Raw genomic sequence first — 13,033 nt, 5'->3', positions numbered from 1 at the left:
TTTGTGCCGCTAAACACATAAACAGGTATTTAAAAACAACTGCATTTTTACAGCTGGCATTTGAAATGGAGGATGCTAACTATGCTTTTTATATCTTTTCTTTCTGGCATCAAATATCATTAATGAGAATGAAGTTACCCAACAGCACAGACTCATCGCTAGTCAATCTGGTAATTTATACTAGGACACAGAAAAGATTACACATAAGAGTGCTAAAGATGATTGTCGTAGAATTGCTCATTACCAGACTTTTAAGTAAGGTTAAGAAATAAAACAACATTATATATTCATCTTTTAAAAGAGTAATATTGCCTCATATGCCACTCAGTATTTTCTTGATGATTAAAATAATTTGTGTTTATTGGATGGCTTAAATAGTAATGTAGAAACAGAACTGGTTGAGTAGATCCAACTGCAGAACTGATTTGAAATGCAGAAGACACAATTGGAGCTTGTGTAGCTGCCTATAGCAGTGTAATGCCTTGCCACATGATGGATCAGAGTTTGGGCTTTGAGCTCCTGGAGTTGGGAGCATTGAGGACACTGTATGTGGAAGGCAGTTCACATCACTCTCCACAAACTGTCTCTGGCTTGCTGAAGGAATGACATTGATGACCTCTGAAAGAAGTCACACTTAACTGATTATACAGGTCATTACAACCTGGGGAAGACCAGCAGGGGAAAATGAGCGGGGATTCTCAAAAGTGCAGGATGCAGTGCAGAGGAAGAGGTTATAACTCAGTATCGTACAACCAAAGGGATTTAGTGGTTCTAGCAAGGAACTGGGAAGAAGGGCTACTCAGGCCAAGCCTTCACAACAGGCTTCTACTGGCAAAGCTATGTTGGTCAGGGATATCAAGAGGTGTGACCCCGACTGACATAGCTGTGCCAGCGGAAGTCCTTAGCTTTTTCAACAACACTTTGTTGACACAGCTATCCCGATTGCTTTTATAGGTACAGCTAGTTGTACTATACCAGTACAAAGCAGAGCTTTGCCAGTACAGTTCCAACAACAGTAGGAGCACTTAGTCTGTACAGTATACTGGCATTCCTATACTCGTAAACATGGCCTTAGCTCCAACTCAGCCACTCACTGTGAGTGAGTCATTTTCACCTCTTTGTACCACAGTTTCTCCATCTGTAAAGTGGGGTTAATAATCCTTACCTACTTCACAAGGCTGCTGTGAACCTTTATCAATCAACTGCATTGGTAAAGTTCTCTGAAATCCTTAGATGACATGAACAGTATTATTAACATAGTATCTTTACTGCTCTTTTGGGGGTGCATGCTGCGGAACAGATAATTATTTCCAGCAGTCTTTTGTCTGTAGATTTTCCTGTGTGACCAACTACAGTAAAAGGACAGCATGGAGTGTTCTATATACAACACTGTCAGACTGTGGAATGAATTCAAAGCTGTAACTCACTTGAGGTCTCTATTTGAAGTGAACTGCACACGGGCAGACTGAGTGCCTCATGAAGTTCACCTCAGCTATGAGAGTGAATGCAGCCAGAGAACCATTAGAGAGCCATCTGTTCTTATTCAACATTAAATTACATATATTTGAAAAAAAAATTCTATTTAAAAATATCCTCTTCTAAAACTCTGGCTTTTGGGGGAAGCTGAGGGAGCAGGGGGTTAAAGAGTTTTAATGTGTTGTTGAAAAACTAAGGTGCTGCTGTAAAACAGCCAGAGCTGTAAACTTCCTTTTCAGTGATGTCAGTAAAAACAAGTGTTCTCACAAGCAGGCAAAACAAGCTCAGCGATCAGTCAGCTACAGTGAAAGGCACCTGCGATTAAAGGCATTATTTTATTTCCTACCATATCTAGGGCCACCGTTTCCAACCTAAGGCCAGAGGAGTTAAAGAAATTCCTACTGAAGGAGGCAATGTTGTCTAGTGCATATTTAAAACTAGGGGACCAAGAATCAGAACTACTAGGTTATATTTGCTGCTCTACCATTCTTGAATAATCTTGGGCAAGTCACTTCTCCTCTCTGTCCCTCAGTATACCAGTCTGTAAATGGCTGTGCTATTTACCAAGCTCAGAAGGGAATTACGAGATTTAATTATAGATCTTGATCCCACAATCTTATCTCAGAAGGCAGACCTATGTACTCATGCAGAGCGCCAGTGACTTCAGTGGGATTCTGCTTGGGAATAAGCGTCTACTCAAACAGATCAGATTGTAGGACTGGTATCACAGGGGATACTGGTAACACCACCATAATTAACACAATAAAACAGTTTTCATTATAACTCCTATTCCCAGTTTCATACACCCATAACTTTCTTACACCAACGCGGGGTGTGTCCCCCACATTTAATTCACTGTTTGCAGAGTGCTTTGAGATACTTGGATTAAAAAAAAAAAAAAAAGCACAATGTATCATTATTATTTTAGCCATTTAACACTACCAGTACCTCATGCTGAAAAAGATCAGTTCCCATATTAAGACTCTATGAAGCAACACCTTTAGAGAAACTTTTCTTGTAATGGATTTTTCATAAGAATGTCTTCCTACTGATAGTATGTTTCGTAATTACTTAATTGTATGATAGACTGAAATGGCTCTGAAGGAACCTTGCCAATCTCTCAGGTAAATTAGACAGTGCCATTATCTAAATTCACTTTAGCAAAATTACTTTATTCTCTCCTCAAATAGAAATACTGTCAAAAGTGGTGTCTATCCCTGAGACTTACCTAGATTCAAGTACAGATGTTTCATTTTCATTTAAAAGAGATGTGAGCAGGCTCATCTCTTCTGCTTCATGTTCACCCATCTCTATTCTGCCAAAGTGCTTGCCAGCTATATCATGTTCAAACCGATGCTTATTTGGATTCCTATAATGTCTATCTTTGCAGAAACCATCTGAATAGTTTGAAGGAGCTATCTGTTGGGGAAAAAATTGCAAATGTTTTCTTATTAGGCAGGTACGCAGTGTTCTATTATGTTCAGGGCTGCAATCTTTTCATAATCAGGGTTTGTAATCTTTGATGGTCTTAATCTACATTATAAAGCAGTCACAGACATTCAATTTACTGTTTATTAATATAGGAACTAATGAACATCAATTTGATATGGTTAATTCCTAAAGACCAGTTGTTTAGTAGTAAGTAGATTTCCCTTAAGGTGTTTATCTATGAATGCTCTCCTGTATAATGCAGCTGCTGGTATGTGGCCTCCAGGCTATAATTCATTCCATGATTAGTTCACATTTGAATCACAAGTCTTTAAATACAATTCTGCCCTCAGATACCCGTATGCTGGCCCAGTTGGTATGAATGTCCAAGGGCAGAATGTGGTCTGAAATATTTAGAATTACCATTCTTGTGTGTGTAAAGTTGGGTTAGTTGCCTCTAAAATTCTCCATACATATTGCCATTGCTGATTTATGCTATCAGGAGGCTGTACAACCTATCTTAGAAGCCAAGGAACTACAAAAAGCAGTAGAAACTGTTAGAGGGCACATGACTCAGCAATCCAAACATTCCAAACTGCAGTTATAAAAGACTCTGAAGAAGTGGGAAATATAGAGAACCAGTGTGAATCTGCAGATGCAATCTAATTAAGGAACTCTGCAAAAATGGAATGAATAAGGATCAGAGCTGATTCAGTAACTACTCAGAGGATGAGTTATGAAAGGCCATTTCATAACTATGGTTTGGAACATTCTGATGCACACTCAAAACTTTTTAGTGTTTTATATGGCTCCACAGCTTATAAGACATGGCACATGAATTCCTACAATTAAGATCTGCAGAGACTATTTCATGAAGCAGAATTATTTTTCTCTGAATTAATAACCTCTGCAGATTCATACTCAAGGATGCACACACAGGCATGATGCAACTCTTATTTAAATCAAGGGGAGTCTTTCCATTTATTACAATACAATATTGATTAGGCCCATGATGAACCCTGTTGACTCTGGAGCCATTAGCAATGAGAGATTTAAGTACATACTTACTACAGCTTCTCCATACACAAAGAGAGGCTATTTATATTGTATCATTTACCTGCATATCCAGATCAGGATGATGATCCAAAGGCAACTGAGGACATACCTAGATAAGTAGGGATATGCAGAAGTTATAAATTTTAAGGCACATCATGGTTTTTTTTTTTAAATACTACCATTTTGAACTGAACAGAAAACATAATATTTATCTTAGTTATATGTTTTTCACCATATAATATATCTCTTTTGAATGCTGGTATAAGAGGATGGCAGATTCTAGGATCCTGCACAGGAATGCAAGCTTTCTGTTGAGTCACCCTCACATCAGGTGTTTGAATCCTGTATAAATGCACAGTACTTTTTGCTCAGTCATAGCAGCAGGTGGATCTTAACTCCAGCCATGCTATGGACCCGATTACACAGGCCACTAAAGGCAATCAAAATTCTCCAACTTACTTTAAAGGGTTGGGATCAGGCCCTTTAAGAGAGATTGAGCATCTCTCTGGATCAAAGGGAACTAGGGACTGGGACAGAGGAGATCCTGCAGGGAAAAACCTAGGAACAGACAAACTTGAGGAGAAAACTTAGGCTTATGTTTATGATTTGTAGTTATTTAAGCTAAGAAAAAATCAAACAGGAAAAGGTGTTTGCATTATATCCAGTGACAGTATCCTCTGTTCAGAGCATGGAGGGGACTCAACCTGCTTACAGGGAATTGCAGAGGCTAGTCTTGTATACTCTAATCATACAGTCAAAAGAAACCAAGCTGTAAATATCAAGCTGTATTTGTGCTCCAAGAACACATAACTCTCTGGTAAAAATATTATACAATGATATTGATACAATCTTACCTCACTGGTCCTCTCAGAATGTTGACAACTCTCTGCATTCTTATTGTCAAAATCTCCAGCTTGCGTCAGGGTTTCCTCTGTTCTTTCAAGAAACTATACAAAGTATGGAACGATGTGAAAATGTAGCACAAAAATAATGTGGTATGAAACATGCATAAATAAGTCAGTGACATATCTTAAAAGAAAAAATGCCTGTGATACAAAGTAACAAACAGTAGATTAGATTTATCCAGTAAGATCAAAAGGGAGTTAATATAAAAAACAGAAATAATTCATACAGAGTACATTGAAATCTGAATTTTTACATTCCCTCACTTCTGCACATCCTTCTGAACTGTACAAAAATGCTAGTTTAGCCCTCTTCTGCAAACACCTTCCCTCCCCCCCCCCCAGCCATATTTCTATTGTGCCTGTTGTATTTTTCCATTTATTATTTTTATTTCCTACAATTTTATGATCTTCTCCTGAATTCATGAAAAAAGCACTTGCTAAACAGGGCAGATCCCATCTGGTGTAACGATAAAAAGATTTACTATTACACCGAAGGCTAAATACTGCTTTGTCCTGCGCTGATGTACTATGGGGAAGGAGGGAAGACGATAGTGCAAGGAATGTCTTCTTTCCCCATTTCCTACCCTCCTCAGGACAAAGACAGAACGCTGCTATTAGTCCTCCATGAGTAGAAAAACAGGAGGAAAGTCACTGACTAGTGTTACCCAGCAGCACTCCAAAACTCCAACAGGGCTGGCCAGCCAAGCTGGAAGCAAGGCCAGAAACCCCTTACATTGTGCCTGCTAGAATTTCAACAGCAGGAGTGCCAGAGGCATGCAGGCAGAATGCATGGAGAACATCTGCTCCCCCACCACAGCTCAGCTCCCTAGCCAGTTTGCCTCTGGCAAGACATCAGAATGTAATCCTTTGTCTAGAAGCATCTAAAAATGTTCAAATGACAACAATACTAATTTTAAAATGATTAATCTGATTTCATCAAGGGGCCACATACAAGCAAGTCCCTGCATGCAAACTCCTCCCAGAAAACCCTCACACAGCAGCTGGAAACCCTCACTCCACCGAAAACACGGCATCCCTGAAACTGCAGTGAAGTCATTCCACTATTCTTCTGTGACCAGTGCCTCAGAGTAGCACTCCAAGGAGAGGCTTTGGCCCACATGTTTTTGTTCCTATACATCTAAGTACAACAATGGCTTCAATGCACAAACCCTCACATAGTTTATGTTCTTGGCTACAATTGTTTTCAGGGCAAGGGAAAAAAGAACACTGGGCAGATTACAAGTTTCCAATAATGCTGCTTCTGCAACATACACACCAAATGTTCAGAGCATTTCAACGGAATTAGCCCATACTGTGGTATCGATATAGTCTTATTCTACAGCAACACCTCTCAATAACTTGATAAAGAGATTTTTGTAGAGGAACTTTGGTGCTGGAAATTCATTAAAAAATGGAAATGAGACTATTAACGGTAAGTAGCATTTTTTGAATGTAGTATTGTCTGTCTAATCCACAGCCGATACATGGTATTGTGTGAGTAGATTTACAGCTCTATTAGAGAAGGATTTTAGTCTTGGAGCAAAGCTGTAATGTACATGCCTTAAAGGCAATAATATCACACTAGTGTGCCTAGCAGTCAGCTCCATTCTGACCTAGACTAAAGAAAAATTATTCTAGGTTAAATAAAGACAAAAAGGCAGCTTCTTAAGCATAGCCAGGGGAGCAGTAGTTCATTGAGCCCTTGGGCACACGGCATTTTAGTGATGCACTGGGAGAAAAGAAGCTGATGACTAAAAGTAGAGCATATTGAATTTATAGCCTCAATGCATGCACAAGGCAGTGCTAATGGTTATGACGTAAAGAGATAAACCTGTTTTTTCCTGATGTCACACACTGAAGACACAAGGCTCAAGGTATGTCGATCCAATCTCAGATTAAGAGATTTCTGCAGGTTTAGTGGGGATGTGTGTAAATCTTTTTCTCTAAAAGCAGTGGGGAAAGTGTAAGTGGGTTTCCTTACTGTGATTTGTTTGCCATGTATATGTGTGCTAGAAGTGAATGAAAGAAGTACTTTTGCCTTCCACTGCCCAGAAGTGTAAACCACTGCTTTTTTTTTTTTTTTAAATGAATTTTAAAGATCAATATAAAAAATAAAATAGTAGGGGGAGTTGGATGGTGTAATGTATTCATAGATTTGCCCTTTATCTCTAGAGCTCTATATTCAAATCCTGGTTTGGGTCTTAGATTTGAATTAATTTGGTATTTTCACCCAAATCCCCATTTTCAGCAGTCTCAGAACTGGAGTAGCAGGGATGCTACCTATCAGGATTGTGATGTACTGGCAAAGTTGTGCTTTAGAAAAGCTTATCATTTGTCTGACTGTAGCCACTGACTTCAATGAACACTAAGATTACTCACAGATTATTTAAAGCAAAAAAAAAAAAAAAAGTGGAAAATATTATCTATTTATGGTATCCAAAAATGTATAGCCAGGTTCTGATTTTCAAAATGAGGCTGTAGGGCCAAGCTTATTTTTAAAGCTAGTTAGACTCATTTGTGCTCATACTTACCTGATCGACACAGCTCCTGATCACAGAACAACTATCTTTTACTAATCACCCTCGTTTTCTGGTGCATCCCTTTTCCAGGCAATATGTAAATCCATAAATTACACTGCTCACAATGAAACTATTAACATTTACACTAAACAGACACAGTATAGCACTATAGCAACTGGCTGCAATTTGAGTCTTTTGCTGCTAAAGTCTCAGAGATTGAAAAGTAACTTTCTGTGCTCTAAGGAATACAATCTAATGTTCAACAAAATATTAAAAGAAAATAAGTGGCTTAACGCCAGGAGGAAACCTACTGAGAATAAGCAGCCTATTTAAAATATTTCCTTAGAGACTGAAAACCTTGAGAATGTTTTTCCTAAATGAACCACTGATATGCTTGGATTGCAAAGATCCCTGGAGCCCTGAAGGCTAGAATCAGTGAAGCTGCTTCTCTCACAGAAAGCAGATGTTCAGAGGACAGTGCAAAAACAGCCCTTTTATCTTTACACCACCACCACTTTGGAGCCAAGAAACAGACTACTTAGGGCTGTCCGTCTTTTGTGAGATGCCTTGCAGAGGATTTAAGGTGCAGATTTATCTGGTCTGAATTCCAATTCTGTTAAAGAAAAGAAAGGTCTGTACATTTTAAGAAGCCCCCAAGAGGGCTATATCTTGTTATAACCTGCCAAATTTCATATGGAGGACAGACATTGGTGTCGTCTTAGCAGTGCATGCTAACAGACTCCATTGCAGCACCAAGAGCAGCAGAATCCAGCATTTTTCACATTTATTTTCAGTTTGTTAAAATGCACCCATCATAGTCCATAGCCGGAAACCATGAAGGTCTTTTATTGACAGGACTGATTATACAGTATCTTTAAAATGAAACATTTGACTGCTGAGCCTTTATCTTTGGGGTTCAATAGTACCTTCGTCACTTTGGCACAGGCTTGAATACGATATTTTATTTACCTCCTGGCCTTTACCAGCATTTGGGCTTTTATACATAGGTTATTTTACCAATGCCTTTCTTATTTATTCTAAAGCTAGGTCCGTGTATATAATTATTTAGCGAATGGCCTTTCATGTTCCATTTACACCAAGACAAATGCAGAGAGCACAATATTCTTGACTATGATATTGTCAGTCCAGGGCTGCCATTGGTAGCAAATGTAGAATCAGTGAGGGTGCAGTGCCCTCTACAGGACTGCTCAGAAAACTGCTGGAAATATGAATATGAGTTTTTAGAATGTATATTTTACCCACTAGACTTTCAGTGCAAACCTAGTTATTCTATAAATCTGTAAGTAAACTATTTTTAAAAAATGGATGTTATCCCAGGAATACCTAAAGCAGTACCTTTAATCCATACTTAAAAATACATTTAATTTAAAAGTAACCAGAGAGACCTGACTTAATAATTCATCTGCAGCACATATGATAACCTACCCTGAGCTATCCAGAGATCTGAGCTGCATGTAGAAAATACATGGCACACAGCCCACAAAAGAGTTCAATACCTAAACACAAACTGAATTATATTATTTAAACATTGTATTTTCTGTTCTTTGGGTTTAACCAGATTTAGAAATTCAAGCTGGAACATGCTGGTCATCCTAATTGTTCCTTTTGCTCTTGATCCCATTATCATTCAGCACGTAGTGCACAAGGAAGGTGAAAGTAAAGAAACAAAAGAAAGGTATTAGCAATAGCATTTAAAGCAAGAATAACCTATGACAAGACATGAATGTGAACTGGACATATACACTATTTCCCTTATCTTCTTGCATAACGGGACAAATATAGGGATCCAGTACCCAGAATCTTTTCCATCAAACAGTGAAGCTGCTATGCAGAGGCTACTTCAACTCCACTGCTGAAGCAGTTCTAATTAGAGCTGAGCAAATAATGGATTTTTCAGTTTGATGGCTGAACTGAAAAAAAAAATCAACTAGTTTTGAACAGAAATTGGATTTTTTTTTTTTAATTTACTCACTGAAACAAAAAACAAAAACATTTTTGTTTGGGTTGAAATGACATTTCATTTAGAAAATGTCAATTTGAAACAAAATGCCAAAACGAACCACTTCAACATTTCCAAAACTTTTGTTTTCAGGTTTTTTTCAGCAGAAACTATTTGCTAAATTTTACTCAAATTCCCAAATAGTGTTCGCACCTTGAGAAATGCATTTTTTGGTGAATTTACTATTTGCCAATTCCCCCTCCCCCTCCCCAGACCTAGTCCTAATACGCCCAAGCCACAAACAAAAGACCAGAGGACCATGCATCAATGGATCCAATGGTCCTTCTCCTGCACCTCTCTCAGCCCAACCTGCCACCTCTGTCCCCTCCTCTGTACACTGCTCTGTGTTGCATTGACCACAGGTTCCCTCCTCTATGCATAGTGGAAACACCCCAGTTCTGTTGCCAGGGGGACCTATGTGGCCTCAGACATGGAGCAGATATGGGCTAAACCCTAATAAGACTATACACTGAAGTGAGAACAGTTCTCAGATAAATGAGGAATGCATAAAGCAACCACTGAGGGATTCCTAAATGTTATGGAAATTGCAGCTTTCTTTGAAAAATAATTCAACCTCTCCTACCTGCAAATTTATAAAATAAATAGATCACAGAGCCAATTCATATTTTAAAATGTATGTTGTTTTCTTAAAAATCAATTGAAAATATTGCCAAACACTATAAACACTTTGTACTCAATTGCCCTGCACGTTGTACAGTTATTTACATCATTCAAAAATGGAGTCTAAAACATTAGCAATCTGATCTGGCAATGTTTTACACCCACTTTGCATTGATATAAATGATAGCACAAAGAGCAATGCAACTGAGAATTAGGCCCAGTATTTTAACATATAAAGATCCTACCTCACTCTGGTTTAGTATTTTCAGTGTTTCTTTCCCTTGAGCCTCTGATCTGGAAAGTCCAAGTTGTTTTTTCTTTAGCTCTTGGTTAATTGAATGCAGGTCCTTAACCATTAAGATGAGTTCAGCAACCTAAATACACACAGGGAAACAATCAGAAACTATAAAGCTCTTCCTAATACATAAAGAGAGAGAGAGAGAAATCTCTTTAAATAATGCTATGCAATATAAATAATGTTATGCAGCTTCAGAATTATGATGTTAGTTACTTCCAGTAAAGCTTAATACTTCCATCACTGCCCAAGGGATTGTATGCATTTGAAACCAGTAACGTTCTATAAATATATTAGAAGCTAGTGTTCAAGAAATGCCAATTTAGAAGACTTCAGTCGTGAAGCTCAGGTTTCAAAATTCGCCAGCAAGAAAAAAGATCAGGGTCTGTCATGCCTGCAGGTTGACTGGGGAAAAAGTTATCTTGGTGCAAATGAAAGCTTTTTTACAGAGACGGAGCAGCAGCATTCACTGAGAAACATAAAAAAAAAAAAAAGGAGTCTGATTCTCCAATTTATTACCATTTCTATGACAATATATCTCCATGGAGTTGCACTTTTGTAAAAGTAGCAAACCAGAGTGGAGAATCAGGTTCAAAACACTTCAGCAGACATTAGCAACCCATACTCACCAAGTGTATCAACGCCTTTTGTTAATAAATGTGGCCAAATTTACAGCCACATATATACTTTAGAGATACAGGTGGCATGGTCTAATGGTCTAAACATAGGGTTAGTAGTCAATCTGGATTCTGCCACTGACTCCCTGTATGATCTTGGGCAATTCACTTCATCTTTCTGTGCTTCTATTTACCAATTGTAAAGGTAGATCTATTAATACCTATCTTTTCATTGTTCATGAATGATGTGAGGTTTCATTAATATATATTTGCCTCTTTGGGAGGCTTACAGACAAACTAATTTATTTGGGGTTGATAAAGGGCCATACAGTTTCAGGCCAGAAGGCATCACCAAATCACCTAGTCTGACCACCTGTACACCACTGGCCAATAAACACCATACAGCCACCCCCACTTTAAGCCAACATTAGACCAAAGCATTACAGCCCTCAGGAGATTAAATTAAATTGTTATTGAAGAAAAGGTGTTACTCGCTCTGGAATTTGGATCCAGGTATCTAGCCACTGTAAGAACATTGTAGTAACCCAGCTATCGTTCAGCTGAGTCTGCAGCACGTGTTATAACAGAAAAGAAACAGTTCATAAAAGGAACACACAGATGAGAATTTTTAAATCCTTTCAGAATACTCCAACTGTATCTAAATGATCAAAATTGGTGTGTGTGTGTGTGTGAGAGACAGAAACAAACTATACATGTCGGAGAGTTAAGCCATTAAAAACAGTAAATAATAAAATCTATACCTTTTTTTTAAGTTCTTCAAGAGACAGATGGTCTACCTGTAGGCTTAAATGATCTTGCTCTCCTAGGCAAATACTCAGATAAGATGTTTGATCTCCACAAAAAGAAAAGGTTTCATCTGTCAAAATAACCAAGAGTGGGTATCATTTCAGATACATTACTCCTTTATATGAGAATACAACACAGAAATGCAAAACAAGAACATTTTAAAATAACTGCATACTAGTAAAACTGTAGGAACTATAGAGTTAAATGTTTCATCCCTCACACTAAGCTTTCTGTTTAATTGAAATAACTTTCCCTTTACATTCCTTTGTGCCTCTGGCATCTAGACATGCTGTATTTTCCATGGTTATCAGCATGCGTTGTGAATCTAATTCTCAATTATAATTTGCATATTTAGCATTACATTTAGAAATAATTTTCATGGAGGAAAAGTAAGGCTTGAACAGTTATTCTGTTTTAGCCAGAATTTCATGAACATGAACTATAAGTCTCAAGAGTAAAAGACAGGTTAAATAAAATTACTTAATTTTATTTTGCTATTGGCTCAACAGACTGAATAGAAGAAAGCTGCTTCTTCCTTTCCTATACAATTGCTTTAAGTGACTTGTTTATCCAAACAATGAAACACCTGTTCAATTCCAATACAGCTCACATTCTAAAAGTACACAGTAAACAAACTCAATTTATATAAAGAGGATGTAGTCTAGCAGTTAGAATAGGAAAGAGACATCTAAGTTCTATTCCTGATTTTGACACTGACTCAACACGACATCTGAGGGCAAGTCACTTAGCCCAAAGTTTTCAAAAATGGTGTCTTGGTTTGGGTGCCTCCATTTCTGGGTGTCCAACCTGAGATTTAATTACCTCTGAGAATCAGATCCAAGAACACCCACATCACATCTCCCTTTGGCTCAACTGGAAACATTAGTTATTCATAATACCTGAAAATCAGGTTCTAAGTGGCTTAAGTTGGGCACCCAGAAAGCAAGGTACCGAAAATCTGTGGTCACGTTAGAAAATGGGCTTAACCTCTCTGTATTTCAATTTCTTCATCTATAAAATGTGGATGATACTAAAGACTGATATGCTCAGAGGAAAGGCACAAAAGCCCAAGCATTATCGTTATATTATCAACTCCCCATGGGAGGAAAGTGGCCGAGTTTGGGAATATATTCAGAACGCCACTTTTAATGAAGACAGGTTACATTCTTCTTTCTCTACAGGTATGTATCTACTAAAAATCTGCATTCAGAAATATATTAAACAGCTAATGGATAGTTATATTAAAAAGCTCTATCATGCTTGAAGGAAATTCCAGCATAATGGAACTG

The 13,033-nt window shown here is 37.9% G+C and overlaps 1 protein-coding gene across 2 annotated transcripts in view; it reads right to left on the bottom strand.

Moving 5' to 3' along the window:
* CDK5RAP2 (CDK5 regulatory subunit associated protein 2) overlaps positions 1-13,033 on the bottom strand; it is a 96,389-nt gene that overhangs the window by 38,756 nt on the left and 44,600 nt on the right. For both annotated transcript variants that reach the window (XM_067542147.1, XM_067542148.1), the window contains 5 exons: positions 11,699-11,814; positions 10,271-10,399; positions 4,815-4,907; positions 4,022-4,069; positions 2,705-2,895 (listed from right to left, as the gene is read on the bottom strand). In XM_067542147.1, coding sequence (XP_067398248.1) covers positions 2,705-2,895; positions 4,022-4,069; positions 4,815-4,907; positions 10,271-10,399; positions 11,699-11,814 — 577 coding nt within the window. The remainder of the gene's footprint in view (positions 1-2,704; positions 2,896-4,021; positions 4,070-4,814; positions 4,908-10,270; positions 10,400-11,698; positions 11,815-13,033) is intronic.

The sequence above is a fragment of the Emydura macquarii genome, unplaced genomic scaffold, assembly GCF_026122565.2.
Source record: "Emydura macquarii macquarii isolate MOO-44397 ecotype Brisbane River unplaced genomic scaffold, CSIRO-AGI_Emac_v2 contig_691, whole genome shotgun sequence".
Taxonomy (NCBI): domain Eukaryota; kingdom Metazoa; phylum Chordata; order Testudines; family Chelidae; genus Emydura; species Emydura macquarii.
The sequence above is the reverse complement of the archived record's forward strand: the minus strand, read 5'-3'. Positions and strand labels throughout refer to the sequence as shown.